The sequence below is a fragment of the Gouania willdenowi genome, chromosome 17 (genome assembly GCF_900634775.1).
Source record: "Gouania willdenowi chromosome 17, fGouWil2.1, whole genome shotgun sequence".
Classification (NCBI taxonomy): domain Eukaryota; kingdom Metazoa; phylum Chordata; class Actinopteri; order Blenniiformes; family Gobiesocidae; genus Gouania; species Gouania willdenowi.
Genome location: NC_041060.1, coordinates 24,050,884 through 24,064,570, shown reverse-complemented (window position 1 = coordinate 24,064,570; position 13,687 = coordinate 24,050,884). Strand labels below are relative to the sequence as shown.

The window sequence follows — 13,687 nt, the reverse complement described above, 5'->3', positions numbered from 1 at the left end:
TTGCTGGCTTTATTAATGCTAATTAATTATAATTGTAGCAGTTTTCATTTGTATGATAAATGAGTTAGTTTAATCGAACGGTCATTGATACAATTACATGCACTTTTATATATATATATATATATATATATAATTATGAATAGATACTTCAATGTAATTAATTACTTTACAAGGAATTGTTTTGTTAAAGCACATTCACAGTAAGAAGTGAACACAAACCCTGAAATGGTCAAAACGCCTATAAAAACGATTTTTCACAAATTTGTTCTATCTATACTAGAAAAAAAATAATGGTTTGAAAATACATATATTTGACTTCTGCAAATATGTGCTCTGCAATCTTCAACAACTTGGTAAATCATTAAATATGAAATTAATACAAAGTGGGAAACATCACGTAAAGTTTATTTACAAAACAGAACTGATGTTTGGCAGGATTTACCTTAAAGTATTGTCTGATTAAATACAATTGTCAAATATTTGCTTGCATGGGTTTTCTACAGGTACGGTTAATGTGCTCAGTAATCTGCTGAGTCATCCAGCAGGGGGCAGCAGTGAGCACTTTAAACAACATATAAAGAAGCGCGTGTCCGTCCTCTGCTGCGTGTTCCACGGCTCTCTACTGATCTTCCATCCGCGATGTACCAAGCTCCAGAAAGACCCCAGCAAAGTCCCGGAGGTCCTCGGCCGCCAGGCAGGCACCCTTCCCCGGCATCAGGCTGGGGTCCACCCGGTGTCCGCTCTCCGTACGGCGGCCCCGGACCACACGGACGCTCCCCGCGGGGCTTCTCTCCTTACTCCCCGAGATCACCGGCCTTCTCTCCAGGTGCACACCGCGGATATAGACACAGCCCGCCGGTCGGATACACAGGAAGCCCCCAGACTTACGGAGATTATCCGACGGGCGGTCAGCGGAACTTTGGAGATTCACCCACCGGGTTTCATCACGACTCCCGGGGTTTTCGAGGGCAGCGGTGGGGCAGAGGGGACGGTTCATGGAGGAACAGATCGTTCAGCCCTTCAACTCAACACTACAACAAGGTAAAGTTCACACGAAAGCGATTAATTCATCTTTTTTCTGTTTTTATATATTTTATCTCGCGGTCCCCCGCGGTGCTGCAGCGAAAAGGTTCCGTGCAGGGAAAAAATTGTATTAAACAAACTAAACTTTATCTTTCACATGTAGTAATGCATAATAACATTTCACAAAAGGCTGAGACGTGTTTTCAGTGTGTTATAGGTGCCACTTGTACTGAAACATTGGTCGTTTTAATTTAAAAATGCATGTTTTCTAAGGTAATGTGTGATGTAAACAAAAGCCACTTTCGAGGCACAAAGTCGCCGTCTTCCTGAATAATACACAACATTAAGCTCAAAGTTTTGATAAATTAACATGTATAGAGTCGATAAATACCCGTGCGTATCCAATAACACTACATTTCATCGTTTTATTAATACATTTTTGCACTCAGCTAAGCTTGTTCAGTCTGCCTGAAACTTCCGGCCGCGCAACCGGAAGTCCGTCACCAAAACAGCTACAAACGCCACTGGTTTTATTTAACAAAGCGGGACCAGTGTGTTTGTCAGATTCCAACATTCCCCCTCAAAGATGTTCACGTTTTGTATGAATTGTGTTTTAATGTGATTGTGTACTAGCGTGGGAATTGCAGGAGTCCTCACGATACCGATATGAATCCGCGGTTTTACAACACATTGCATAATCTGTCTCAAAAGGTGAAAAATATAGCCGCAATACTATCAAATGCAGAATATCTGTTTATTTACTATGATTTAGTGTGAACAAAAAGTGCATAAAGAAAGTTTTGTGCTTTTTTTTTTTAAAGGTCAAAAGCCAGCAGGGACTCCTGTTTTATCCAAATAAATAGTCTGGTTCTCTTTAAATCAATTATCCTCTCTTTTGAATATATATTTCCCAAGGGATATTTTTCATACTATTCTGTGACGGTCACAATTATGCAATAGAATTTAATATTTTATTGCAAAAACAATTAACATATTGCTCTTTGTGTTGTTCACCTAAGATGACAAATGCAAACAATTGTTTTAATTAAAAATAAATAAATAAAAAATAAAATATTTACCTAGTATCACACGAGAAAGGAATGTCTTATACTTTTTTTTTTAACACGTACGTACTTTATTTAAATCTTAATAAATTGCTGCATGGTGTGAGACAATATGAGTAACCCACTGTCTCGTTTACATGACACTAAACCTATTCAAACTGTTTGGTTTCTGGGTCGTTCTCACCTTTCCTCCTCACTGCATGTGTGTACAGCACGGTTCTTCAGACGCACCAGTGGAGGAATACTTCAGCCCGTTGATGCTGCTGGATCCGTGGAAAGATCTACAGCCCATCACTGCAGACAAAGCCACCGCAGCCAGGAGGATGTGATGTACAGGATATTTGTTTTTTTATTTAAAAATAAATACAAAAAACTATTTTCTGTTATACTGGACTTTTTTTTTTTAACAGAATAGTTTGAATTTTATTTTAATAGATCAAGACACTCCAGTCAGTTTTAAGTTCTCCAGCTTGTTTCCCATTTAGGATCAAACTGGTGAAATGTGTATTGACGACTACAGAGAGGAAGTAGAATCCATGGCTGGGAATAATCTTTTTAATTGAGATGAACAGAAGTTTATGGACAGTTTGTAGAAAAATGAAAGGTTTTAGTCAGAAAAATAAATAGGTTACACTGCTCCATGCAAATACAGAGCCAGGAACTTTCTGAAGACTTCAGGCTTGTATCCTGCAAGACCGGCTGGAACCTGAAAGTACACACACACGCGTTAATAAAATATTATACAGACAAAACATAATACCCTAAACCCACCCTATTGGTGGAGGAAATACTGTAGAATGGATTATGTTGAAATCAGATCCATTTAAAATACAATTTACAAGTTCATTATAAACAGTTGATGGTGCAGCAGTGAAAAGGAGTCATAGTAATCATCAGGTTATGTAGCGTTAAACCAGGTTCCTTGTGTTTGACTGTTAAAGTCTAGAAAGTAGCGTCTCCTGGAATAAGATGAAAATTAGATCTTAAATCTTAACAATATTCCCAATTTTCTGTTGCATTCAGTAGATTTCATGATTATCTTTAGATGAAAATGGGTTTAACTGTAAACTACATCCCATAATGATCAGTGCTTTACTTACCTGGACTACTTTCTTTTTGATCAGCGGTCTAACTTTGGCAAAATCATACAGCTCGACATCTTCGTCTATCCAGATCTGCAACGACAAAAAATAAAAATACTCAATTAAGCTTCTCTTTATTTATTCGTGTTACTGTTGAGACTGAAATATTTCTTTTTTAAAAAAAACAGTTTAAACTTAAAAACTCATGTTTGGCTGAAAGTTAAAGAGTAAAATTCATGTTATGTTTTATTAACGTGAGGAGCAGAACCAAATGGTTTAAAATAAATGTACAAAATGACAGAAAAATACACAAAACAAGAGCAAGAATACATTAAAAAAAAATTACAACTTTGCAGGAAAATACAGTAAAAGACAAGATAAACACACAAAAATGACAACAGTAATACACAAAATTACAGAAAATGACAACAAAAAGACAAGAAAAAACACAAAATGACAACAGAAATGCACAAAAAATGCAAAATGGTATCAAAAATACACAATATGACTCCAAAATACACATAAGGAGACAACAGAAATGCACAAAATGTCTCACGAGTAAGACAACAAACATACACATAATGACAGAAAAACACACAATTACTATAAAAGTTCATTTTGTTCTTAATGCTCAGACCGCTCATTATTATGAATGTTGATCATGTGACCCTCCCATCAAACAAACATTAAGTTTCCCACCTCTGGTTCAAAATGACAGAATAAAGCAGCTGTGTGGTTTCTCTCTCACCTGGTTCTTTACTCCGTCATCTCCTGATAAATCGGTCGTGTTCAGCTGGAAAACCATGAACTGGAAAATCCTCCCGTTGGTTCCCACTGCCTGAACAGTGATGGGTCGATCTAGCAGTGGCTGAGGATCAGTCTGACACACACACACACATATATATTCATCACGTACATGTGTGGGAATTACAGACGCTACAATCAGGGTTGGGGTCAATTACATTTGAAAATTACAATTATGTTTTCAATTATCCATGTCGACCAGCATTTTTGTCCAATTACAATTAAAATGAGTATCTGCCCCCTGAAATAAATTACAATTGCGTTCTCCGTTACTAAAGTTCAAATACAATTAATAACAATCACTGAGAATTTAATAATTAAGCCCATAAAACATAAACCTTCCTCTTGTGTTAGCTTCCTGTTAGCATCTCATATGATAACATGTCAGTTTGACACATGTCTTAAATCAGGGGTTCTCATCTGGGACCCACATTTTTCCATGGTCATTAAATCACAACCCATTTTTTTATTTTATTTTTTTTAGAATTAAACCAATAGCTGTTGAAAACATACACATATATCATCTTTTTTTAAAACAAATCTATATATTTTTCCTTGCAATACGCGTTTTACAGCATGCTTGTCAAAATAAAAGACAACTCCAACATGAGAGAAATTAAGTGTTTGATCATTTTTGACCAGCTGTCCAAAAGTGGGTCGCAGACCTGTACTGGGTGGGTACCCAGTACAGGTCTGCGACCCACTTTTGGGTCCCGACCCACCAGTTGAGAATCGCTGTCTTAAATCATCTGTAAAATACACTAAAGTATCGGTGTTTTTGGTGTGAGCGTCAGCGCCTTTCATCTGTCAGTATAACCTTAGATTTATTATTATTATTTTTAATGGTATAAAATGATCTTCTCGAGAACCGACAGGTTAAGTTAATATGACATATTTAATAATTGTTAACTACGTATGTGTAAGCCGTACAATTATAACATGGGTCCCCAGTTTTGCATTTAATTACATTGTAATTGACAGGTTTTTAATAAAATGTTCATGCCAATTACAATTTCACTTATAATTAGTTTTACGTCATAATTGTAATTTATTACAAATTACACATTTACAATTATAATGAACCCCAGCCCTGGCTACAATCAACTGATGGGAAACACTGTGTGACTTAGTACTAAAGGCTGACTGACTTTAAACTGCTACATGCACCCAAATGAAAATTTGTGGTCGAAGCCAAATAAAATATAAATATTTGGCCGAATACTGAATATCGAATACGGTTAAGTTTTTCTCTATTTTTTTTAACTAGTGCATAAATAGCCTAGAATACATTTTTAGACATGTTTTTTTTTTAAAGAAAGTAAAAGTTTATTGAATATTCTGACATTTTTAAACTATTCCAGTAGCCTTTGATTTTCAAAAAAGCACAACAAAGTTTTTTTTAATTTATATTAGGCCTTCAAATTAAAAAAAAAAAAAACATGCATTAAAGTAGATAAACCCACAACAAATGAATTATTGTCCTTTTGGTACAAGTCTGCTTAACCACAGTAGATAAACTAATTAATTATATGTCATATAAAGATGTATGAGAACAGCATTAATGTCACCTGATTTACCCTCAGGGGTCAATGGTTTATTGAATCTGATCAAGTTTATTGATTAAGTTTTGATCAACTATCCAAACCGTAATGATTAAACAAAAATAAATGGACACAAGGAAGCATCAGTTATTTCACCACTAGGGGTCAGAATATTATACAGTATCAGAAGTTATCAATAACCTACGACGTTCCAGACTCGATGGTCTCGTCCACAACAACAGAACAACTTGTCCCATGGGATCCCAATGTTAGAATGTAACATTCTAATAACGTTGCTCCAACGGACTTTTATTTTGTAAACCGGAAGTTCCCACTGAAACGGTTGTACTTGAGGTAGCATGCTGACTGTGAATGTGTATCTATGACACGGATAAAGGGCTGGAATAAAAAGAACTAAAGGACAACACGGACTGAGTTATTCTTAGTTAAACAGACATAACAGTTCAAACACTGAGCAGGTGAAGATGATTAAAGCTGATCACGTTCTCACAGAGTGCCGCTGCGGGCGGAGCTTCACAGGCACAGCAAAGTTAAACGGGCACTAAAAAATGTGCGTCGGACACTATGTCACTGCACATTGTTTGACGAGTCCTACGCTACTATTGGGCCCTGCTTTTAACTCACTCCACCGAAGGACGAATGTTGTTTTTTTTGCAATATTCGGCCAAATATATTTGGTTACTTAATAGTCGGTGCATCCCTAATTTTCCAATTAAGAAAAGCTGGAATTAGACGAAACTTCCTCATCTTCTCATTGTAACCCTTGGTAACAATGTTGGTACAACAATAAAAACCTGTGACTAAATAATGACGAGTTTCTAACTCTGCATGTGATGCTATTCAGCGAGTGTGTATTTACCCCGTGGAGCTTGTGTGCTCGAGCCAGAGCGTTCCCGAATGCGAACATGACCATCTTGGCTCTGAACTGCTCCGGGCGCAGTCTATATTGAGTTTCAACCTCGAAGAAGTAAAGCGTGTGTGCGTGAGGGTAGAGGCAGCCATCCAGGAAGCCTGAGTGTGTAGAGACAGACACGCTGGTTACTGCGTCCTGAGGTTGCAGGTTAGAGTCTGGAGGCCTCACCTGTGCAGTTGATATTCTCCTTGTACACGTAGAGTTTCTGCAGGTCGATGGTGGGAGAGACGGGGTAGAAGGTCTCCAGGACGTGATCTGCAGTGCTGTGGACCTCGCTCCTCTCACTGATCACAGGGAGGGGGTCCATGCTGCAGTGGATCAAACCACTGCGACCGCGAATCTGAAACAGCTCGTCCCCTGGTACGACAGAAACGACAGGTCACACCTCCAAACAAAGACAACGTCCTAGTCACTACATCTGTGCCGCACGCACACACTGACACAGACACACACGTTACGGTCAGTGTTGGTTTTGGTCATTGAATTTTCCGTTCAGAAAAGGAAATCAAAAAACAAAAAAATTATTGGTTGGTTATTTGATTTTCGTTTTCAAATTGAAAAAGTAAAAAATTAATTCAAGACATATTTTTTTTTATCAGGCTTAAAAAGTGATGAACAAACGTTTAAAAATTTGGTTGATTTTCATTTTTTGTTTCGAAAACCCAAAAATACTAGAAGAAAAAAACCAAAAAAAATTATGGTGTGACCGGAAGTTGTTCTTTTCAAAATAAGAGCACATATGAGGACATGTTTTTCTGGCACCAAAATATATGAATTATCTCTATATTTTCCCTTCTATTGAAAATGTCTTTGGAACCGTACTCCCAAATCATTTTTGAAATGGCAAAACAAGGCTTATCGTCTGCAGAAATGACTGCAAATATATCACACCAAAGTGGGAGTAGAAGGGGTTTGTCACCAAGAAAGGACAGGGAATGGTTTAATGCGACTCACTGATGCACATTTGGAGGTGGAAAATCCATAAATGAGGTACGAACCTGAATCTCTCTGTTTTCCAAGTGTGTGTGTTCGTATGAAGACAAGGAATCTTTAGCAACTTTAACTGGTAACTGTGTTTATGACAGTGATCAATTATGTAAATTAACAAAATCTGTATATGTATTAGTCAGTTCAAACACAAATTACATATTTCAACTTGATATATATACATATATATATTATACACAGTATTTATACATTTAAATATACCCACTCCTCAAATGTGCTGTTATTTTGAATAGAACATTTCCGGTCTCACCATAACGAAAAAAGGGCATTTTTTGGTTTTTGTCCTCAGGTATTTCTGTTTTTTGGTTTTAGAACCAAAAAATTAAAATCAAGATTTTTAAATCATTTTGAAATCAAATAACCAGTCCTTTTTCGTTTTTTGATTTCCTTTTCTGAACAGAAAATTCAATGAGCAAAACATCCACTGATCCCTTTACCATGGCAACTGGAAGTAGGTTGCTGGTTAAAATAGTATTCTCAGATGTATTCACAGGTGCTGACTTTGTTCTTACATCCTCATAACAGGTACGGTTGTTGGTTTTTTTTTTTTTTTTTTTTCACGCATTTAATATTTGTTCATTTCATGTTTATGTTGTGAGCTAATATTCAGCCAGGAGAGACCTTACATAACAGTAAGCTAGTCACTTAGTAACGCGTTGGTTACTCTAATATCACTACTTTTTTTTAGTAAAGAGTACTCTAACACAGTATTATTACCAAACCAGTAATCAGAGTAAAGTTACTAACCACAGTCACTGTGAGTCACTATTTATGCCATTTTCCTCACGTATGAGAAGTAATGTTTTCAGCGTGAGCACAACCCACGTGTTTATGTAAACTAAAGTCAACTTTTAGAAAAACATGTCATTCTTTTATTTAAAAATAACATGTTTTAAATTTTAAAAAATGTATCGTATTTTTTGATATGAAACATTTTTATGTTGAGGTGGTGAGGGGTGTTGCCAGAAGTTGCTAAATAAAGTTACTTTCACAATCAATGAACTCATTCAGTGCCAGCCATTTTCAGATTTTCTACCCCCCTCAGTGCCAGCTGTTTTTGAGCATTTTGACTGATTTTAAAGACCCACAGAATATTTTCTACTATGACTGTCTGAAATCTGACACCGGATTCTGAAAGACTGAAGCCTCTACTTTCATTAAAAAAAAAAACATTTGCTTATGGCTCGTTTCATTTTTTTGTAATGATGTGTCTTTGTCGCTCCTACGTGATACAGGAGATTATATGAACAGTTTATGTGGAGATGTTTAATAAAAAAATTAAGAAAAGTGTGTAAATCTGTGCGTATATATGTTTAAATGTGTGTAATTGTAGATATGTAATTATAGATAGATTTTGTATAGTCTAAGTTGTTGCCTTACATCAGAGGTCACCAACCTTTCTGAAACTGTGAGCTACTTCATAGATACTGTAGGCTAGCAGTAACTTAAAAAGTAGGACATAATTCCATCAAGTTCTTCTTGTCTATGTTGAGGTGTAATTTCTTCAGACTGCTATTTTTCACATCAAAGCGATCAGCAGACGTCTCTGAAGATGACTGGCAGTTGACACTGAAAAACAGTTTATCTGAATAAATGAAACCATAACATATAAAGGTAGGAAATGTTGAGGTTCCAACATTAAAACACTTTATTTCTAATTTATTTATTTGTTTCATTTTCATTAAATTTAATAGAAAATCCACCTTGTGTTTTTATAAATATATATATATAACATACCACTGACCATACACCAGACCTGCAACATTTACAACAGTTTGTCACAATGTTTTAGTGGAAATACACATTTAAAGATGGTTAATTAATTACTAAAACTTTATCAGCAGTATTTAACTTTACTATATAAATCTCTCATCTGTATTTATCTTTGTGAGTTTGAATCCTGGAAAGTAAATCAGATTTTAGTAGGAGCTCATTGGTGAGTAAAGCCCCAGAAGGCCCTTCACATGGTCCATGGGGGCTACCTGGTGCCCGTGTACCCCTGCTTTGTAGTTTTTACTTGTTTTTTGTATATTTGTTTATTATATCTTGGTTAAATGTTTCTTTTTTTTTGTTACGACTAGACTAAAATGTAGTTTGTGAAACTCCACCTAATTGATAATCCTGTTCAACATTGTAGCTGCGAACCCTAACGTTTTTCCAGCTGAGAACAAAACATGTAAATCTATTTACTGGTTACAGAAATAACTCAATTATTCAACTTTAATATTTGACTTGAGTTTATTATTAATAGCTCATGTAATAAACAGAGACCGTAAACACAATCATAAAAAAGTGTGTGTTGCTGCTGTCGTAAGGAGCGTTAAAGAACCATCCCATTTCTATTTCTAGTGTTCTAAGCCCTTGCAGCCTCACACAGTGAAGTCAATGAGGGCTCAGGGTTGTGTGTGTGTGTGTGTGTGTGTGTGTGTTTTTCATTATGGAAACCACAAGGCACAAACGTGACCCGTGGTGAGGGTTTGTTACCTCGTGTCCACGTGGCACCCAGATCGTAGCTCTCAGCCAGGATCCTCCGACTGAGGGCGGGGTGGCTGGGCTGCAGCGACGCACACAGGTGGAGCAGGTTGTGGAGCAGAGTGACGCTGAGGGTCAAATACACACACATCAGTCCTCGTCTGACTCTGCACCACCGTGCAGCAACAAACCCAGACTTAGGGAAGCACGATAAGTTAGTTTAAGTCAGGGGTCACCAACTTTTCTGAGACTGTGAGCTACTTTAAAGGTACCGACACATATACATGTTAAACATACACATTTTTAACGGTTTCACTTTAATTAAAGGGTAAGATAAGGGAAACTTAAAAAGCTGGGAATTGTTTCAACATGCAACACTTTTTTTTTCTTAATTCAAGAAATTGTTTCATTTATCACATGATTTCATAGGAAATCATTGTTCCTATTTTGCTAGCCACTAAAACATGTAACATTTGTACAATTTGACATTTTTTATTTATTTTTTAACACATCTTATCACAATATGCAGCTTCTTTAACAAAACCCCATCTGCAACAATGTTTCAGTGAAATTTACATACACAAAAAATGTGTGTGGTGTATCAGTTCATATGGTAATCAATATAAATAGTGACATGTTACGTCACAGGTCAATGTTGTGTTTATGCAAAATATGGAAATCCCTTCAATTCACGATTGAAAGTAAATTTCCCATCGAGCGTTCGTATGAGTTGGTGAACGGTACGACGAGTGATCATGTTAGGGCTGCTCGATTATAGAAACAATTGTAACTATGATTATTTTAGTCATAATTTAAATCTCGATTAGAGGTAGGGTAGGTGGTTTTCAAAAGCTAGCATGATTTTGAATGCAGCCTCCCCGACGGCTCCACCTTTACCCCCCTCGCCCCTCCCCTTTGTGCTCCGTCTCACTCACATGCATGGGCACAGCTGCTGCAGAAGAGGAGCTCAGCTCATCGCTTGTATTGTGTAGAAACGTCGTTGTCTCATGTCTCATTCAACAGTAAATAAACAATAAACTTTACCATTTTATATGTTCAAAAACGTGACCAAAAGCTCTGTTTTAACTCTGTCAGTGGTGACGAGCTTTCAGTGTGAGCTCATGCACGCGAGGGATCGAGAACGAGCAGGGAGACGTGATTGGTTAAAAAAAAGGTCTGTTTTTTCCATTGGTCGAAGTTATTACAGAAATACAGCTGCTACAGCTGATGGATTTTCTTCGTTCCTATTTCAGAGCACATAACATCTTAATTTCCGTCAGAACATTAAGAGAATTTCAACCAAAAACTTAAAAAGTGTATCTGGAGAAAATTACCTACACTAGCTTTAAGTTACTTATTTTTTTGTACAAAACAATGCAAAATATATTCTTTAAACTTAAATGAAACCCTTCAAACACTAATGTATTGCACTTGTTTTTTTTTATTATTCTGCTTTTATTGTAATGTGTGCTTGGGTGGCCTGAAAGGTGCTTTTAAATCAAATGAATTATTCTTAAATCAAGTATGTTCACTTTTGCACAACAAAACCAACGTGTTCCATATCAGAGAATTAGACTTGCGTCGATTGTTTATTAAGTGTTTCAGATGTGTTTCTCCTGCCATGTTTCAAGACCGCTAGCAAAAACTTTCCTCGTGTTAGCCTGCAGGTTAGGCTAGCTTTAGCTTTAGCTATAAGAGGGGCGGGGCAGGGAGGAGGAGCTTGCATGCGCATGCATTTAACAACTCAAAGTTAATATTCTCGAGCTTTATTCTTTGTCGATATCCTAAATTTGGAAGTTTGTTTTAATTAACAAATAAAAAATGTTTAATAAAAAAAATTGTTTTTTTTTTTTAAATAATGTTTTTTTTTTGTTGACTGTTATTTTTAAATCATTGAGTGTAATAATCAAAATTGTAATCAAATGTTGAATAATTGCACAGCCTCAGATTATGTTACCATATCTTGTAACTGATGTAGAAACACTTAGTCACCAGTTATAATAATGACCAGTTGAACTGATACACCAACAACAGGTAAACTACTCTTTCAGTTTTGTTGCTCTCTAAGGATGTTTACCTGTATCGCTCTTTGGGTGTGCGTGTTTCCGTCGTGTCCCAGAAGCGAGCTTGTTTGATGGCGTTCTGCACGCGCTCCTCCTGGTTTGGTATCACATCTGTGGAGCTCTCAGCCAATGACAGCAGCTGAGGAGGCAGCGTGGGGATCACCTTGGTTTTGGTCAACCACGCAGCCTGAGGAACACCTGAGACAAGGAATCATCAAACGTCATGTGACCAAAACAACAACAGACCAACACATATCACAGAGTAGCAGATTCATTGAGTCTGTAGCTTGACTCAGCATGGCTGTATGAGTCTTTTTTTCTTTAGTGGGTCTAATGTTATTGTCAGTAGGGTAAAGTCCAGGGTTGGGGTCAGTTACATTTTTCAGATACAATTACATTTTCAATTACCCATATTTAATTGCAATTACCAGAATTTTTTCTCATTACATTTTACCCTCAACAAGTCAATTACAATTACATTCTCAATTACAATTGATCACAATTACAGAGTTTGAAATAACCTAAAAAAAGGTAAACTTCTCCTTGTGTTACCTTTCTATTAGCATTTATCATGATAACGGGTTCTAAATCAGCTGTAAAATACACTAAAAACTAATATCTATCATCTAATTTGGTTACCTTGTTTTTTATTATTAGTTCCTAGTGTAAATATAGCCCTTTTCTGGTATCCAAAGTTATACAAATTCACAAAATATTAACACAGCATCAACTAACCCAGTGTTTCTCAAATGGGGGTACGTGATGGCACTACCTGGGGTACTTGAGAGAGAGTGAAATTTAACAAAATAAAGCATTAAAAAATATGGGGTTTTGATGTTTATCTTTAATTCAATTATAATCAAGACTTCATTTGACTTAAAATTATCATGATTTAAATCATGTACTGCCATTTTGAGATATGAGTTTTGGTCCATATCGCCCAGCCCTAAATCTGGTTAAATAGAAGAAAAAATTAAATGAATTAATAAATAAAGTCTGAGCTTGCACATCTTTAAATCCTGGTTACTCTGTATTTGCTAGAAATATATGATGTAAAAAATGGGGTCACGAACCAAAAAGGTTTGTGGACCACTGCTCTAGCACATTGCTGCACTGGTTGAACACACACTGGTCTGTCACTACTGTCTAAAGTCGTATATTCAGTCCTGTGTCTGTAGTCTGTGTCAGTGACCTTCCAGGACGTTGCTCCGCTGGTTGTACACATAACACGGTTTCTCCTTGTACAGCTTCATCATCGTGGGCGGTGGAGACCTGTAGTATCTGGGGTCTTTGAAGTCCCGCTCCCACTTCTGGGGCTTGGGTCTGTTGAGTCCCGGCACATAGTGCATCCTGTCCGCGTAGGTCACTAACTCCAGCCCGGGGATCTCCACCTTTTCCGGTTCTTTACGTAACGGAGCTTTCCGGGCAGAAAAGAAAGTCTGACCGCCGCTGATGCTCCTTCCCTGGGTCTGCAGAATCCCCCTGTGTGCACAGAGAAGGCTTAGGTCCCGGAGAAACCCGGTCTGAGAGAGCTGACAGCGAGCTAGAGAAGAGGGCGCCGCCATCTTTGTTGGTTCCTCCTCTTCTTCTTCTTGTAATGGTTTCCGGCAGGCTGTACACTAAAAGAAGCGTAATGCTGCCCCTTCTGTTCAACAGAATCACTGCACTTTAGAGTCTCAAATAGAGGTTGATAGAG

General features: G+C 37.1%; 2 protein-coding genes across 2 annotated transcripts; one reads left to right on the top strand and one right to left on the bottom strand.

Moving 5' to 3' along the window:
* The first annotated feature begins 475 nt into the window (after positions 1-475).
* On the top strand, positions 476-2,473 carry mplkip (M-phase specific PLK1 interacting protein). Its single transcript, XM_028472374.1, has 2 exons — positions 476-1,041; positions 2,300-2,473. Exons 1-2 carry the CDS (start codon positions 640-642, stop codon positions 2,414-2,416), a joined length of 519 nt encoding a protein of 172 aa, XP_028328175.1. The 5' UTR covers positions 476-639; the 3' UTR covers positions 2,417-2,473.
* Positions 2,474-2,615: 142 nt separating this feature from the next.
* On the bottom strand, positions 2,616-13,579 carry mrpl37 (mitochondrial ribosomal protein L37). The gene is made up of 8 exons (XM_028472373.1): positions 13,184-13,579; positions 12,006-12,189; positions 9,941-10,056; positions 6,617-6,805; positions 6,395-6,546; positions 3,918-4,049; positions 3,188-3,262; positions 2,616-2,793 (listed from the first exon to the last, which is right to left on the bottom strand). The coding sequence occupies exons 1-8, from the start codon at positions 13,554-13,556 to the stop codon at positions 2,716-2,718; spliced, it is 1,299 nt and encodes a 432-aa protein (XP_028328174.1). The 5' UTR covers positions 13,557-13,579; the 3' UTR covers positions 2,616-2,715.
* Positions 13,580-13,687: the final 108 nt, after the last annotated feature.